The 18,356-nt window shown below is 43.9% G+C and overlaps 1 protein-coding gene across 11 annotated transcripts; it reads left to right on the top strand.

Moving 5' to 3' along the window:
• Positions 1-2,009: 2,009 nt before the first annotated feature.
• On the top strand, positions 2,010-15,498 carry ANKRD34B (ankyrin repeat domain 34B). 11 transcript variants are annotated; one of them, XM_087430103.1, is made up of 5 exons: positions 2,010-2,066; positions 3,053-3,193; positions 4,901-4,986; positions 7,606-7,708; positions 12,234-15,498. In XM_087430103.1, exon 5 carries the CDS (start codon positions 12,257-12,259, stop codon positions 13,799-13,801), a length of 1,545 nt encoding a protein of 514 aa, XP_087286229.1. In that variant the 5' UTR covers positions 2,010-2,066; positions 3,053-3,193; positions 4,901-4,986; positions 7,606-7,708; positions 12,234-12,256; the 3' UTR covers positions 13,802-15,498. The 11 variants fall into 11 exon arrangements, with proteins under 11 accessions (XP_087286229.1, XP_087286234.1, XP_087286233.1 ...); XM_087430108.1 differs by lacking the exon at positions 2,010-2,066 and adding an exon at positions 5,365-5,433 and having other exon boundaries at positions 2,612-3,193; positions 7,629-7,708; XM_087430107.1 differs by lacking the exon at positions 2,010-2,066 and adding an exon at positions 5,365-5,433 and having other exon boundaries at positions 2,612-3,193; positions 4,901-4,959; positions 7,629-7,708.
• The last annotated feature ends 2,858 nt before the right edge of the window (positions 15,499-18,356 follow it).

An 18,356-nucleotide genomic window follows, 5' to 3' on the forward strand; every position in this document is an offset into this window, starting at 1 on the left:
TAATCACAAAGGTCCTTACAAGAGTGAAGTAAGAGGATCAGAGGGAAAGAAGGAGCAGAGGGAGAGAAAGACGTGACAACAGAAGCACAGTGGAGAGAGTGAGAAATTGAGATTTGAAGATGGAGTAAGGGGCCACCAGCCAAGGAATGCAGGCAGCCTCTAGAAGCTGGAAAAGGCAAGGAAATGGATTATCCCTGGAGCCTCCAGAAGCAATGCGACCCTGCCAACACTTTAATTTTAGTCATGGAAAACCCAATTTGGACATCTGACCTCCAGAACCATAAGAAAATAAATTTCTGTGGTTTTAAACCACTAAGTTTGTGGTAATTTGTTACAAGCAGCAATAGGAAACTAATAAAATAGGAGAGAAAATTAGACCATCCACTTTGAAAAACCATTTTTTGGCAATATCTACAGGAGCTGAACAGATGCCTGTTCGTGACTCACAATTCCACACTCCCGGGTACGTACCCAACGGGAACGTGTGCATGTTCCCCAAAGACGTCTACTACAGTGTTATTGTAGTCATGTTGTTATTGTGACATCCCAAACCTGAGAATTACCCTGATGTCTACCAGTAGTAAGATGAATAAATGGAGGATTGTTCACACAGTGGAATACTACATGGCAAAAGGAATGAACAAACTATGACCACACAGTACGCATCTCTTAAACATAACGTCGAGTGAAAGAAGCCAGACAACAGAGTATACCCTGTATGATTCAATTGCTATAAAGTGCAAATACAAGCAAAGTAATCTATGCTGGTTGAAGCCACCACCCTGTCCCCACAAAGGGGGACATGAGGAAGTCTTCTGGGGAGTTGGCAGTCTTCTGTCTCCTGATCTTAATGATGCTTCAGTTTGTGCGAACTCATTGAACTCGTGAAATGTGCACCTTTTAATATGTAATATACATTAATAAAAAAAAAATTTTTTTTAAGTGGGGGCAAGTAGACCTGTGCTTTCATGCAAATTTGCCCCGACCCTCCCTGGGAACCTCCAATCTCCTCAAACAATGGTGTGGGCAGAGGGCAACCCAGATCCAGGATTCCAGGTGACCAGAGCCCAACTCTGGGTTAAAATGTCCTGTGAACTTGCTTTTCATATATTTACTATCGGGCCCTTTTCAACGGATTATTTTCCTAAATAAAAGAAGCCTGCCCAGAGATGAGTCTACTTTCTCCCTTTGAGGACCCAAAACTAGAAACCGAACAACAACAAAAAACGGTCATGGTCTTTTCTCCACTTGACGATTCCTGATAAAGGAACAGTTAAAACCATTGCTGCTTCTTAATTTCATCTCTCTTTATCCCGCAGTGGAGTTTAACTCATAAAATATATTTGCTGAAATTTTGTTAAAGTGTTATATTAATGTTTTAATAATAGTGTAATAAAGTTATAAACTCATAAAAACAAAAACAAGAGCGTGTGCTCCCACCAATGCCCCAACCTGAAGTGAGACTCCGGCTTTACCTAAAGGGCGTAGAGGGACCGGAAGGGGGAAGAGGGACCCGTGGGGACCAGACACGTGGACCGGCCAGGTGGATATGAACTGGGAGGGATGCAGATAAGGACAGGAGGAACCAGGAGCCCTGATGTAGGGGTGGCCGTCTCCCCGCGGTGGGGAAGACCCTGCTGCCCTGCTCTGGGTCAAGTCGCCCCGGCCAAAGCGCGGTGGCCGGGTTGGAGTGTGTGTACTTGTAGGGACAGAAGGCAGGGCATCCGAGGCCAGACTTTGGCCCCCGGAGTCCGAACAGACTTTGGCCCCGCCGCCCCCACCTGCAGCGCAGCCCGAGCCGCGCGTCACTCGCCGCGAAAGCGCCGTGCCACCCGGGCGTCTGGCGAGGTGCGCGCCTCGCGGCCCCCGCTCGGAGCCCGCCGCCCGCCTCTCCGCTGAGCAGGCGCGGGGACAGGGCTGCACCTCGCGGGATCCGCGCCTGGAGCCGCCGAGGAGCCGCGGAAGACCACAGCCCAGAGCGGACAGCGCCCTGGCGCCGCCGACGCGGCGGGTCCGAGCCGACCGGGAGGTGGGAGTCGCCGCCGCCGCCCCGACAGCGCGTCCCGGTTAGTGTGCGGCGCCGTCTCTGCAGGCGGCACTTACAGAAACTTTTGTTTGCAGTGTTGGCTGCCGGGCGGAGGGCACCGAGGGTGCAGCCCAGGGCGCCCCGGCCTCCGTGTGCCCCGCCGGGTGCGCTCAGGCCCCGGGAGCCCGCCCCTCCCGCGCACCCTGACACTGCAGTGCCCCGAGCGCGGAGGGACCCGGCGCCGACCAAGGGCCGCCGGGTGCAGGGGCCTGGCGGGAGGCACTGCCCCGCCATCCCGGGGCGCGCTCCGCCGGAGCCCACTCGCGCGCCTCCCGCAGTCCCCGCCCGCTCTCGGCTCGGGCTTTGCGGCGGCTCAGGCTTGGCTCCCGCCGGGAGGCGGGTTTCGCTTCTTTCTCGGCCTGGCCGCGCCGGGGAATTAGTGGGGGCAGCCCGCGGCCCCGGGATGTCGGGGAGGATCCGGGCAGCGGCCTCGCGGGCGCGGGTCGGCGCCTCAGCGGGAGCGGCGCGCGCTCGGCCGCAGGAGCGCGCGGGTCGGAGGGTCCGATTTGGGCGCGTCTCCGCAGGTGCCTCCCGCCGCCGGGCAGCGGGAGGTGCGGGCTGGGGGCTGCGGAGCCGTTTGCAGCCACTGGCTCGACAAATGGGAGCCACATAGGGGCGGGCAGTCCGGTCCCGGCGCCTCTCGGGGGCGCACAGCCTTGGCACCAGGACCCCGGACCCCCTTTACCGGAGAGCCGGGGTCCAGAGGTGCGCTTGCCCCAGGATGGGGGCAATGGCTGCTCCCCTCGGGCGCGCCATTTCCCAGGGGAGGGCCGCGTCCTCCGGGCCGGCGGTGCGGGGACCGCTCCCCAACGGCTCTGGGCAGAACCCCTGCTCTTGGATGGCGATCGCCTCAGCCCGCCAGCTGCCTGCCTTGGCTCCGAGACCAGGCGACGAAACGCGCACCCCGCCCCCACCGGTGCCCCGGCGCTGTCGCCCCAGTCACCTTCCTTTGCCCTTCTCCGACAGCACCTCGGGCTCACTCCCTCCCGCTCTGGGCAAAAGCCGAGGAAACGAACTCGGTTCCCGGAGCCAGCTGGGACTGTGAAGAGGCGGCCAGAATCCTCAACAGCTTGGAAATCCATCACCTTGGTTCCCTGAGACTTGAAGGTATAGGTTTGCGTGTGTGTATGTGTGTGTGCTAGGAGGGAGTCTGCTGAGAGAGATGGGGGTGTAGCTGCCCCAGGGCCCAGCCCCAGAGGCCTGGGGGACAGCCGAAGTAACTAGAAGACACCAGCGGTTTTGGGGTATGTGTAGGAAACACAGTTTTGTTCTGGCTCTGCCCCTTGCCTTGCATGGGGAGGAGACACATTTTGCTTGTGGCAGGCAGGCCACCTCATTCCAAGTGCGGCTGGCCGCGGCATCCTGGCCTTGGGCTGCCCACTGCAGCCCTGGATTTCTTCAGACCTGGCTAGGAAGGGCAGGACAGCAACCTCCAGCCTCTGGCCCATTCTCACCGGAGGCTGCACTCTTCTCTGGAGCTGTGGTCTCCCTTTACTCCTCTCTGGGCTGCAGGAGTCATCTGTGCCCTTGCTCCTACAGGCGAGTTCAGCATCAGACCCCTGGAGGTGATGAGGAGACAGCCTGGTGGCAGCCTGAGGCGGGGTTGATAGCAGATGGGAAGTGAGAGTGGACTGAGGGGAGAGTTTGTGGCAGATCTTCTCCAGGTGCACAGAGGAAGCACGCCGTCTTGCCTATCTGGGAGTGGAGCCTGCACTCTTATTTTGAGCAAGCTCCCTGCGTGATTCCTGTGTGAACACAGAAGGTGGAGAACCTGTCAGGCACCTTGGCCTCCGACTGTCAGACCCCACCAGCCCAGAGGATTCCCAGTTAGTGATGCGTGTTTAGCAACCGACATTTGTTGAATTCCTAAGTGGCAAGTGTATTAGGATCTTTTTAAATCCTCACAATCATCTTCTGTAAAGTAGATATTATCCCTAAAATGAGGCTCAGAGGAACAGCTTCCTGAGGGTTGGTCGAGGAAGAGGCAGAGCCCTTTCTCTGATGCACAGCCTGCTGCCTCCTCTGAGCTCGCTCTGGTCCCCCTGTGGGCAGCACAAAGAGGGGGCAACCTGGAGCCAGGGTGAGGGGCTGCATTTCAAGCTTGAAACCCATTTGTTGATTTCCACCCCCTTGCCGCCCTCCCCCACCATGGCCAGACAACTAACTTTATGGGAGGGAACACGAATCCTGTTTGGAGGTGAAGTAAGAGGCTCAGAGGAAAATAATATTTCTCTCTGAATGAGAGGAAAACTGAGGGTGGCTTGGGGACAAAAAGCCACAGGAACTGCCAAACCTATCATCTCCAGGACGGCTTTTAAAGCACAGCCGTGTGGCACTGCCATGTAACATACCACTCAAATCAGATGCTCAAAACAGAACCCTACTCTGTGGGAAGCTGGCCATCCAAGAAGCAAGGAGACATAAGAGAAAGGGCACGGGAATATCTGATTAAGTCCTGGGGAGCAGGCAGTAAGAGGACTTTGGGAGAGTTCCCGCCTGTACCTGCCCCCACCTCCCCATCTGCACAGAATGCGGGCTGGACCTGGGGATCCAATCCCAGCAGTCCTCGAAGAGCAGGCTGAGTCCTGCAGACACACGCACACGAACGCATGCACACACACACACACGGATGGCCGTGCATAGGATCCACTCCACATACTTCTGCAGACTCATAATCAGTGAAATATGAGTAACTGAACAAACACTGTAGAAATGTCTTCACAAGGAATTGAAAAACCAGACTCCAAATGGGAGAGATGTGTGGAACAAATTATTGGTGTTTATGTAACTCTGAATAGCTTTGATTTCTTTCAGTAGGAACTGACAGCTGGCTGACAGAAAACTCATCCAGGGAGAGAAAAGACACAAGTGAAGTATGAAATTTTTAATAACATTTTCAGGTAGCTTTCTATTTCCATTTAGAGTGGGTGTCTGAAGGGGCAAATGTAGCTATGATTTGAATTGCTTCATTTATCGACAGATATTTTTAATAGGGCTCATCTAAGATCCAAGGCTTTTTCCTCCCTCTCCTGGCTTCAGTCTTCTGGTAGCAGGGCAGAGAACTGGGAATTCCACCATCCAGCCTGTAGACTCTTACTCTATCCTCTGCTTTCAGCTTGCTGCCTCCAAGTTTGGAACGTTTCTGATCAATCTGTTCAGAGAAGAAAACTTTATTTTCTTGCCTAGGAGAGTGGCTGTCTACTTGTGGGCGGAGTGGGTAAAGGATCTGGGGGTCCGGTTGTTCTGTCCACAGACTTTGAATCATCCTCTCATTTCAGCCCTGTGCCTCATCGCCACCTTCTGTGTCACTTGGGGCCTCCAGGTCCTAAACTTCGTGGGTCCTGTGGGTAAGCTGGCTCCCTTGGCATCGGGGCCTCCTCCCCAAATGCTTTGTGTTGCACCCTCTGCTATGCTAATGCAGTTTCCCATACCACCATCCCCCTCTCTTTCCAAAGCTTGTTTGAAATTGCTTGTCTGATGATATCTCTGCTCTAGTTTTCTTTGTTCTTCAGAATGTATATCTTTATTATTATTTTTTAATAACTAAACTGTAATTTTAGTGGGGTCTTGGGAATAGAGGCACTAAGAGAGTATAGAAAATATGCCATGATGAGTTGCAAATGATGTTAAAGACATTCTAATTTTAAAATAAAAAGCAATTGGGCCGGCCCCATGGCTTAGCGGTTAAGTGCACGTGCTCCGCTGCTGGTGGCCCGGGTTCAGATCCGGGCGCGCACCAACGCACTGCTTCTCTGGCCATGCTGAGGCCGCGTCCCACATACAGCAACTAGAAGGATGTGCAGCTGTGACATACAACTATCTACTGGGGCTTTGGGGGGAAAATAAATAAATAAAATCTTTAAAAAATAAAATAAAATAAAAAAATAAAAAGCAATTTATCCAGCTATTTAATAATTAATGTCTTATAATAATACTGAAATTATTGTATTTGGAAATTATAAGGAAAATGCACTTAAAGGATACCTTTTATCCATTTTTCACTTATTAGATTCCATTTATGTTTACAAACATTATTTACAGATCCTAAGAAAACAACACTTTAAATATTCTATCTGTTATTTAAATAGCCTATGGATTAGAGACATGATAAAAATAAAAGAAGGCTAAATTCTGAGATAAAATTTTTAAAAAGAAGAATGCAGTGAGTAGGAAGCACAACAGGGCAATCTTTCTAGACGTCGTCTGATTTCATCATGCCCCCTCAGGATGAATGTGATATGATTGTCGTTCCACAGATGAGGACCCCGACTCTGAGAGGCTGACAGATTTGACCAGGGCACACAGCTAGTAAGTAGGAGAGTTAGGATGGAAATCTGGGTCTGTCTGACCCCCGAACTTTCTCCAGTTGAACTGTGATCCTCTTGGAAGGTGTAACTGAACTTGGGAATCATGTCTAAGCTAGATTTTAACAAAGGGTCCGCCTGAATGTTAATACAGTATCAGCCCTGGGTGCTCAGTGAGGATGTTTCACAGGAGGAGACAGGAGCCAAGAACACTTCTGAACTGGGATAATTGGAGGCTAGAGAAGTGGTCTTTACCACAGGTAGGGCTTGCCTCTGTGAAGAGTAAATTAGTCAAACTTCAATATTGAGCATTTTTGATGTGCAAATGGATGAGGCAAGAAAAAAGAACCAGCTGAAAGAGAGTGAAGGCATAAAGACGAGGGGATTATTCCAATAAAACATTGATTACAAAACGAGACACTCGGGAACCAAACGTGTACATGTGGAGAATAAAGTGTCTGACCACTTTTTTCTCTGAAAAATGTAATGTTTAAACAATTTCAAAATTGCTCTACTAAATGTGAACAATTTAAAAGTTTATAACAAAGAGGAAACCTTTGTTGTTTTTGCTAGACAGTTGTTTTTTGCTAGACGGTCTTCCAGTACTTGGGAGGGGTCTGCCTTGCCCACCTGGCAGATAGATTCGCTAGGGGCCACTAGCTAGTGGTCCACTGCCCAGCATCTCTGAGGCCCTGGAGCCCACAGCACCCTCCCTTTCCACAGGACTGCAGTGGGGCCACTGCCCCCCTCAGGCATCCCAGCTGGCATTGTCAGCTCCCCTTCTTCTCCCAGAACGTCCTGATGCCAACCTCGATGAGATAAAGTTGTGACAGAAAGTGGTGAGACTTCATGTTGTGGAGAAAGACCTTTATGTGAGGATAGGTGAAAAGGTTTGAAAATCTTTCCAAAAGATTCTTATAAAACTTCTTTTTTTTAAGCAAGATTGGCCCAAATACTAGACTATATGAGAGTATAGTATTGAAATCTGCTGTCTGGCAACTTGTTTTCAAGTCATCTGTTTCTCAAATGCTACTTTTGGTCAAAGGTGTTTTTACATGATTGATACTGTCTCTCTTCTTGAATTACAGTGACTAAGTGGTTTCTAAGTAACATAACTAGGTGATGTTATGTTCCAGCTCATTTCTCGGAGTCTCTTTGCTTTATTAAATCCATTTGTATATGAAAATGCTAACAAAAGGTTTCTTTTGTGACCAGCATCTTATGTGAGCTCTTTTCAGATGCTTTGCATCCAGAATGGACCTCTGAGTTGGGACCCAAGCTGTCGACAATCCTAAATTCCCAAGTTCCTGAGTTGCAGGTACGTGTGGCTCTGGAATAGCTTTTATGGAACGTTGCACAGGGAGACAAAAATCATGTCATTCGCTTTCATTGTATTTATGTCTGTATATATTGAGTAGTTGTCCTTTGCTTAACATCATGAATGATACTAAAGTGGAAACAAAAAGTATATTCTTTTGAATACTGCCTTTCAGGAGCTTACTAGTTGAAACTCCTTGAAAGTCTAGGCAGAAATACTATTGATAATACCACAAAAACTGAATTATGCTGCAAAAAGTAAGACCTAGTAGACTCTTTATAAACTTTTTTTTATTGTGAAGCATATTTTACATAAACACTGTGCTCTTTTCTATATACATGTTCTATTTGACAACAGATAATAGCAGTATCATAAGAAGCGTATGTGAAATATGTACCATTTAAAGAAGAGTAAAGTGAACATCCATGTACCTACCATCCGGGTTGAGAAACGGAGCATTACTTGAACCTGAAAAGCCTCTGTGTGTCCCTCCCAAATTGCATTGTTCTCCCTACCCCCACAAAGAAGAAACTTTCTCTTGACTTTTGTGTTAATCACTTCCTTTGCTTTGTTTTTCCCCCCAGTTTCCCACTAGTGTATATTCCTTAAGTAAATTAAGTGTTTATTTTTGGAAAACTGGGTAGCAAGCACAAAATTAGATGAATAAAAGTCAGTATTGCCAATACACAATGAATGCTCTCAGGAGAAGATCAGTTGAACCATTTCTGGATCTTAGTTTGGCTCAGCATCCCTGAACGTTTACAAGAGCCCCTTCTGGGCAAAGTCATGAGTGAGTCCTGGGAAACACGGGGCTCACCATTACAGGACTTCTGGGAGGGCTGTCGTGTAGACCAGGGACTGTGTATCCAAAGGGAATGGGCGTTCAGTCTTTCTCTTCCTACTCTCCCCACAGCTTATCCCCAGATCTCAGAGCAGGTCAAAGCAGAACAATTGAGCAGGGTTGAAATGAGTTCCACTGGCTGCCCCAGAAAGCAGGGCATGAAGAAGAGAGCAGAGATGTGGTCAGGACAAAACAAGGAGATCAAAGAACCGAGGGCAAGCTCACCTGAGCGTTTGGTCCTCAGTTAACAGGGTGGTAAAATGGCAGAGTGATCTCAGAGATGATGTCTGTGTACCTCCATTATCCTGGCATCTCTTCTCGCCATCCTCCTGGGGATTTTCGATGCCTCTCCTTTATAAAGATCTCCAGCCTCTGGTATCTCATTTCTTCTTTCTTGTTCTACCATTTCATCTTAGTAGATTACATCTGCCAGTAGATTCTTGAGTGTGTAGCCCAACTTCTGACTGATACTTTGGCTAGATACAGAATTTTAAGTTGGGAATCATTTTTCCTTCAGATTTCTAAAAACATTCCTCCATTGTCTTTCACTGTTGCTGTTGATGTATCTGAATCCATTCTAATTCTTGATCCTTTAGTATCTGACTTATCCCTCCCACTCCCCACCTCTTGCCTCCAGGCTTGTGGAATCTTCTCTGTTCTCAGTGTTCTGGAAATTTACAGCCGTGCACCATGGTCAGGGTGTCTTCATCCATTGTGCTATGATCTAATTGGGCCCTTTCAATTTGGAAACGAATGTCCCTCAGGTCTAGAAAATTCTCTTGATCTCATTGATCATTTCCTCTCCTGCTCACCTCTCCCCCCACCCCTTCTCTTGCAGGAACTTTTGTTAGTTGGATATTGGATTTCCTGGTCTAGCTTTCTAATTTTCTTACTTTTTTCTCTTCTATTCTTTTTTGCTTGACTGTGTTAGAGATTTTGTCAATGTTATCCCTTTCTATTGAGTTTTGTGGTTTGTATCAAGTTTGTATCTTTTGAGAGCTTTTCGTGGTCTCTGAATATTCTTTTTTCATAGAATCTTATTCTTGTTTCATGGTTAAAACATCTTATCCCTTTGAGGATAATAAGTTTTTGAAGTTTTCATTTTCCTAATATCTGTTTTCTCCAACTTGTTTTTTTTTTTTCTATTTGTTCTGGTCTCTATCTTTAACATAAGAGGCTTTTGGGTTTGTTTTTTGTTTTGACTGTCTGCTCATGTTTAAAGGGCTTGGGTTAAAAAGCTAATGTGAAGCCTGGAGCACATGGTCACCTTTACGCCTCACTATAGGATGATCTGGGTGGCATGTTGGGGAATCCCTGTGGTCAGGCCTTGCCTTTTCTCTTAGGCAGGTCACATTCTTGAGAGAAGAGTAGAGCAGTTTTCTCCTGAGGGATAAGGGCGTGGCTGCCAGCCTTCTTGAAGTCGAGTTGAGGCAGAGGGCTGTGAGTCCCTTCATTCAGTGGTCAGTAGGCATACAATCACTTTTCCCCCATTTTCTTGTCCTCAAACATCCTCGGTGTCTCCCAGCCCGGAGACTCTCTGTGTCACCATTTCTGGAGAATAAAGCTCCGGACATCTCCTCAGCTGGGAGGGGCAGTCTCCCATCTCCTGGTAGCGTAGAGTGGAAGAAAGACCTGAGACAGTGCTTCTCAACTTTGATGTGCATACACATCACCTGGGGATCTAGTTAAACTGTAGTCTCTGGTTCAGTAGGTCTGGGGTGGAGCCTGAGATTCTGCAGATCTAACAAGCTTCAGGTAATGCTGTTGCTGCTGCTGGTACAAGGTGGGATCACACTTCCAGTAGCAAGGACCTAGGGATCCAACCGCTTCTCTCACAGCTTCTCACCTAGTCCTCGTTTTAGCTGTCCTCTCCACCCGCCAGTTCTAGAGCTTCCTGCTGCTGCCTCTTTCGAGGATTCTGTGGTGTCCATGGACTTAGTTCTCAGCTTTACCACCAATGACTGGAGGCACAGCCTTTTCAGGCTGCCTGAGTCAGTTACCACTGGCCCATCTGCATTCTGGCTTCCAAAATGTTGCTGTCATCTTCTCTCCTTTTCCTGCTATCTTTGTGAGTTTATGTCTTTCTAAAAATTCTTTAGTTTTAGGGGATTTCAAGAAGGGGCAAAATTAGATGTGTGTATTCTGCCATATTCACTCTAACTATAACCATCTGCTAAAATATTTTCCTAAAGTTTGGTTATATCAACGTAAATAGAGCCTGATTTATGATAAATGTCTGTGCTGTTTTAAGCCTCTAGGTTATTCAACAAGGAATGTTCTTTACTTCTCTCTTCCTCCTTTGTCTGCCTGCCAAACTCACACGATATTCAAGACCCAGCTCCAGTGGCTGGCCTCTGTGAAGCCCCCTTCAGTCCCCAAGTCATTAAAGCCTGTGTGTTCTCCTGACTTGAACTCGTAAGCAGCTGCTTCTCCAGCGTCTCTTCCAGACAGCCGTGGCCGCTCCCCAGGGCCAGCGCCCCTACCTTTCTGACTCCGTGCCCGGCACACGTTAGGAGCTTACAGTTGAATTAATTTCTGCGTGCATGTCTATCTTTCCCCTTTTTCTTCACTTTCTTTCTGCTCTCTTCATCTCTTCTTCTGTCTGTTAAGAGGTCATTATATTTATTATCTAATCTATTATCCGGTAGAAATTTATGTACCATATTCTTAATTTTAAAAGTAAATGAGTAGAATAAATAATACTTCCAATTTCTAAAAACTAGCTAATTGAATGAAATAGATTTAAATATTATATAAACTCCATTTGATTTTTCTCCCCAGCTCTAAGGACTGTTAAAAGACAGACATTTCCTCAGCTCTAGATAAAGACATAATGCTTTTCAACTAATGGAATTATCAATTGAAAGAGATTGAATCTGAATTATTTAGATAAATTAAACAAATTTTCAGTTTTAGTGATAAAAATAAAATTTTTATAAAGTCTGCTTGTCTTCATTCATGTTTCTAGCCTAGAAAACTCCTTTTTCAGAGCAAATGTACTGCTGTCAAAATTTAACCCATCAGTATGTCGCTGACCCCATAACATAATCTGTGTATGATTTGAATAATGGAATCAAGAAAAATGCATAGTCACATGCTCACCATTCCTATCTCAGTGTGAATTCCTGACGTTATTTTAACGTCTGGTAGCCCGAATAACTTTTCATCCTTTAAAAGAAACATAGCCCCTCAAATTGAAAATCTGGATATTAGTTGTGTTATTTAACTGAAGAGCTTGTTTAAGTAATATAATACTATGACATTTTTACATTAAGCTACCATAAACATGCTATATTTTAATTGATTCTGTTGCAGTTACACAGAATTTTGCCTTTTTTGCTTAAATTTACATTTTAGTCTTATTTTAAAAATATTTTTCACAAGTAGAAAATAAGTGGATTATTGTTTAATTAATGTCAGATTTAGGGAAGTACTAAGTTGGTGTTATGAATATTCAATGAAGATTTTGAAAGTAAATTTTCCTTTCTAATTCCCTAAACATTGTTACTATTCTAAACTTTCTTTTATTTTGCAATTCACTATTTTGCTCGGTATTTATTAGTAACATAATCTCGTTTATGTCTTCTTTCTCTATACATATTTGAGAAATTGTGGAAAACAACATGAATATAAATTGGGACATTGATTCTGGCTAATCTATTGGTCTTCTTCTTTTATACCCAGGTATTGATTTCTGACTTTTGAAGATGGATGAAGGGGTAGAAGTTTCACGTGATGGAAATTCCCTGATCAAAGCCGTCCATCGGAGCCGGCTTCGCCTCACAAGACTCTTGCTGGAGGGCGGTGCCTACATTAACGAGAGCAATGACCGCGGGGAGACGCCTTTAATGATTGCTTGTAAGAGCAAACACGTTGATCACCAGAGTGTCAGTAAAGCCAAAATGGTTAAATACCTGCTAGAAAACAATGCTGATCCCAACATACAGGACAAGTCTGGGAAAACTGCTCTGATGCATGCTTGCTTAGAAAAAGCCGGTCCAGAAGTCGTGTCTCTGCTTCTCAAGAGTGGGGCTGATCTCAGCTTGCAAGACCATTCTAGTTACTCAGCCCTCGTTTATGCTATAAATTCAGAAGATAGAGAGACCCTGAAAGTTCTGCTTAGTGCCTGCAAGGCAAAAGGGAAAGAGGTCATTATCATAACGACAGCGAAATCACCCTCTGGCAGGCACACAACCAGACAGTACTTAAACATGCCTCCTGGGGATACAGACGGGAGTCCTGCGCCAGCCACCTGTGCCACTCCTTCAGAAATAGACATAAAAACAGCCTCGTCGCCACTTCCACATTCTCCTGAAACCGAAATGACACTTTTTGGCTTTAAAGATCTGGAGCCCTCAGGAAGCAGTGATGATACACTGGACCCAGGCTCCCCTGTGAGGAAGCCTGCTGTGGCTCCTAATGGGCCCAAGCTACCCCAGGCCCCACCCTGGATCAAGAGTCCCCCCTCATTAATGCACCAGCACAGAGTGGCCTCTTTGCAAGAGGAGCTCCAGGATATTACTCCAGAGGAAGAATTATCCTACAAAACCAATGGGCTGGCACTTTCCAAGCGATTCATCACCAGGCACCAAAGCATTGATATAAAAGACACTGCACATTTGCTAAGAGCCTTTGATCAGGCGAGCTCAAGAAAGATGTCATATGATGAAATAAATTATCAATCATTTTTTTCAGAAGGAAATCAACAATGCATTGAAATCCCTGTTGACCAGGACCCAGACTCTAACCAGACAATATTTGCTTCCACCTTAAGAAATATAGTTCAGAAAAGAAACTCAGGGGCTAATCACTACAGCTCTGATTCCCAGCTCTCAGCTGGTCTAACCCCTGCAACCTTGGAAGATGGCAAAGCATTTATAGGAAAGAAAAAGATCCTCTCACCCTCTTCTTCCTTGTTGTCAGGGTCCAAAGAATTGTTGGAGAATATCCCCCCAGGGCCCCTGAGCAGGAGAAATCATGCAGTTTTAGAAAGGCGTGGTTCAGGAGCTTTCCCTTTAGATCATGGTATTACCCAGACCAGACCAGGATTTCTACCACCCTTAAATGTGAGTCCGCACCCTCCCATCTCAGATATCAATGTCAGCAATAAGATTTCCAGCCTTCTTTCTTGTGGTCAAAAAGTGCTTATGCCAACAGTTCCTATCTTCCCTAAAGAAGTCAAAAGTAAGAAAATGTTGTTAAGGAGACAATCATTGCAAACAGAACAAATTAAGCAATTAGTAAATTTTTAGGAGATGGCTAGAAGACACATTTTGATCAAATGTCTATATCAGAAATATAGAACTAGAGAAGAAATCTCAAATGTTCATCCTTTTAAATCTTGTAATCAGTTAATCCATAATGGTTAGGGAGATCAAAACGTACTGTGTATCATACTAAGTACTGTGAACACACAAATAATATATAGTTTCTGCTGAGGAAATTCTCTCAAACAAAATTAAAGCTATTTTTCTCAAAACTTCCAATATTTTAACAACCTTCATGTCGTCCCAGTTTTTAATTTAAACAAAAATCAGCAAAGAACAAAGGTCACCTATGTTGGAGATAACTTAAAAAATTTCAGATTTGCCAAATATTTTATTAGGAAACATTGTGTTCAAGTCAATAAGTTTCTTTGAACATTTCAAATCAATAAATAAGAAAGATTGTAATTTTCCATGAGGTCAAAAGCATAAAGGAAAACATTGACAGTTATAAAATTTTCTATGATCAATAAGCCTAAGCCACAAAGAAAGAATGAACTAATTCTTAAAAAATGTTGACTGCAGGTGGGTGAAAATCTAATTAAAATTTTAAAAGGTCAACCATTATAGTAGACTGGGCAGCTAATACTCATGTTGTCAGCTTCGTCAGTGTCAAAACGGCAGCTCCGAGTTTTACAAGCTAGTGACAACCGAGGCCAAGTGTCTGTGTGCTGTCTTTTGCTTTATTTTGTTTTTTAAACAAACGTTCCTATAACATTATCTTACGGAATTATTCTTTCTCCATATCTTTTCATTCCTGTTATTATTTTTTGAAGCATATCCATAGGTTCCCAATAACAAGATAATATAAAAGTTAAAAACGATGCTCTTTACTTATATCAAATTATTCTTGTCTTTCTGAGAAAGAAAAAAGTTTGGGATTTATCACAAATACAAACTAAATGCTTGCTTTGTTTTAAAAAAGAAAAACTGATTCTTAGATTATCTTAGGTTAGCTAAAATTAAGAAAGCCAGTAGAAACTTAATTACAAAATATACTAAATATTCACTCAATATTAAACAATATCTTTTTATTTCTGATATATAATTATTAGACATTTAAATAATAAGGATATGTAAGGATAAATTCCCTAGTGTTACATTCCAATCATCTAGTATTTTAGGACCTGTGAATAATTTCTAACAAAATAAATGAATACCATGCTACCATCATACAGTATTATAAAATGACTAAATTATCTATACGATTTCAAAATGTGGTGTTTATATAAAGAGTTCTTATTTCAATCTAGCTGTTTTACAACAAAGAATAGATCAAACTATACAAAACCTGAGTGTGTTAATTTGATGATTGTCATATAAAACTTTATTTCTTCGCCTTCCATCAGTGGAGGAGATCCTAACAATTGGCATGATGCTGTTCTGGGTAATTTGATATAAGCACGTTGTGATGTACATAGTAATTATTTAATTTTTTGTGGCTTTTGTTTGAAAAAAAATAATTGGAGGTTTTCCATTTGAAGAACATTAATATTAATTACATTAGAAATATTTTTTGATTCAGAATTTAGAATTGTGCCTGATGTTTATAGGTAGCTAAACCCTTTTTTGCAAGTTTTAGTACTGAGAAAAGTACTTTGCTTTAAGCTGTGAGGATACAATTTGGAAGAATATGTAACTGGATTAGTTCATAAAATGGTATCAATAAAGATTTTAAAATGTCATTTTGATTATCACTCATTTTTATGTATCTCAAATACTGATGGTAAATATTTCAGCATAATTTCAAGAGAAATTGTGCCCCATTTGTTTACTTTGAGTAAATAGAAAAAAAAGAAAGAATCACTTTTGTTGCTATTCTCATCCCAACATAAAAAAAATATTTACTAGGATTAAAGCTTTGTTGGCCATATTTGGAAAATTTTTAGCCTTCTAGCAATCCTAAGAACATTTTAGGAGCTGAGACTGAGCCTGACTGTAAAACCATCCAATGGGACTTCTCACTCCCTCAAGTGGAATATGTCACTGGGATCTCGATGGCAAGTCATAGGTGTTGCAACAGGAATCGGCCGTGTGCTTGTCTGTGTGAATATATATATATTTAAAGTTATATTTTAACAACGTAAAAGTATGGTTTAACTTGAACTTAAAGGTACGATGACCCTTCATTCATTAGTTTGACAGGTGCCATTTTTGGTTACTCGTGGCTAGGATTTCCAGAGTACAGCCAATACCGTTGATGGCAAGGGTAAATTTGTGGAGGACGCGGCAACCCCAGTTACCGAGACAAGTGTCGACAATGCCCATCCAAGCAGTGCCCAGGGAAGGTGGTGAACACCTGCCTGGCATATTCTTTGTGGAGGCACACCCATCAGGCATCCAGTACCTGAACCTTTTGAAAATCTCAAATTATAAAACTAACTATCCTTATTCTGATTAGATACTCACTGCGTAGCCTTCTAATAATTTGATTCCCATATAGCTTATTTAAAGGAAAGAACAAACGTCACGGTGAGGGGAATTGTATTAACCCTGTTTTTTATTTTTTGTATTTTCTGATGCTTTGATATATTGGGGTCTTGCTGACACCAGAGGGACTGCCCCTCCGAGGTTTAGCTAATTCCTGGAGATAGAAAACAACTTGCCACAGGAGTACCACTCTCATATGCAAACCCACCAACCCAGAGCCCACACTCCAACCACCCCCTTTATCAGGCTCTCACACTCAGGGCCAACACCCCCCTGCTCTAATCACCCCAGGGCCAGGTACCAGACAAGTAGAGACAGCCACTACACTCAGAGCCCGCTGAAATTATTCAAACTAGCCAGTCCTAAGCCTGCTTACCCTGTCTTGCTTGTTCCTTCCCACAGAAACTATAACGTAGGCCCCTGTTTTCCCCTCACACCCTCTGCCTCCGGACCAACACTGGTGCTTTCCCGCGTGGCCCTGCATGGTGTGACGGGCCCTCCTCCTCTTAGGAACTGTTGAGTAACACACTGTATTCTCAGCAGCAGTTGTCTCCTGATCTGTTGGCCTAACCACACCTGAGTAATAATAAAGTCTACATTTTAAAACAAGAAGGCACAGTCCATTGGAAGTCATAATTCTTTTTTTTTTTTTAATTTTTTTCCCCCCAAAGCCCCAGTAGATAGTTGTATGTCATAGTTGCACATCCTTCTAGTTGCTGTATGTGGGACGCGGCCTCAGCATGGCCGGAGAAGCCGTGCGTCAGTGCGCGCCCGGGATCCGAACGCAGGCCGCCAGCAGCAGAGCACACACACTTAACCACTAAGCCACGGGGCTGGCCCGGAAGTCATAATTCTTAATAAATCAATAGTTGAGTTTATGGAGCCTTGTTTAATGCCAGTATTCCTTAGATCCCATCTCCATGTCTCCACAAGAAGAGGGCCAGATCATGGACTATGGTAAATTCACGAGGTTACTGGAGCTGTCCACTGGCCTTTCCAAGGTGACATCCTGTCTCTTTGTGCACCTTCTTTGAATGTCTACAGTTCTTAAAGAGAAGGCCAGGAAAGGAAAAACTGGGAAGAATAGCTAACACAACAAACAACAACAAAAACAATTTAAAAGAATATGAATTGGTTGGAATATTGGATCAAAACCAATACCCTGAGGCTTAATGATCACAAGTAGCCTATATTTCAGTTTTGAAAATCAATTGCATGAGATTAGAATGATCAATAATTTATGTGGAAAAAAATCTGACAGTTTTAGTTAAATACTAGCGTGATATAATCCAAGTTTGTTGGGACTGCTAACAGGGCTAAGACTATCTTATTAAAAGATTAATGGGTTTCTATTACTGACTCTTAGCACAGGTAGAGCAAATCTGAAATAGTGTTTTTAATTTGAGATACCACATCTTAAAGTATATATGTGAGAAAATGAAAAAGATGATAAAGAGTCTGGGAAAAAATTTTAAAATAGGTGAAAGAATTGGTGGTGTTTAGCATGGACATAAAAAGATTAAATTGAGATTAGAAAGCTGACCTTAACTATAAAAGGACTGAGGCACTGACTTAGTCTAGAATCCTGCAAATTAAGATAAACTAGGACCAGAAAATTGAAGTTACAGAGAAGTATTTCAACTCTTTTAGCTACTAGAGCTGTCCATCTATGGAAAAGTCTGTCCTAGGAAAATACGAACCATCATTTTTGGAAATAGGCAGAGGGTAGGTGTTAATCAGAGATTTAACAAAAGAGGTTCTTTTTATTGAAAAATCTTTAACATCTTTTCGACTAGAAGGTTCTTTGAGACAGTTTTTACTTATTAACAACTCTAGTTTCAGTGGGAAAAGTTGAAAACTAATGATTGAAATAACGTTTTGGGATTTCAATCATCCACATGACTTCTTAGCTTTATTTTCACATTTGTTAAGTGTTGGTTATAGTGACAAAAATTTAAATTTTGATTGCCAGGCAAAACATTTCAAAAAGGAGCCTCCTGTCGATTAAAAAAAAAAAAAATTGCTATCGTATCCCTGCAACTTTGAGTCCTATTAATAGGAAGAATTTGACGTCCAAGGGAAGAACACATCCACCAAGGGATGCAATCGTAGT

The sequence above is a fragment of the Ceratotherium simum genome, chromosome 4, assembly GCF_057802395.1.
Source record: "Ceratotherium simum simum isolate JZ-2026a chromosome 4, ASM5780239v1, whole genome shotgun sequence".
NCBI lineage: Eukaryota > Metazoa > Chordata > Mammalia > Perissodactyla > Rhinocerotidae > Ceratotherium > Ceratotherium simum.

Coding starts and splice junctions, on each gene's coding strand:
- ANKRD34B (XM_087430103.1), top strand. CDS start 12,257: ATGGATGAAGGGGTAGAAGTTTCACGTGATGGAAATTCCCTGATCAAA.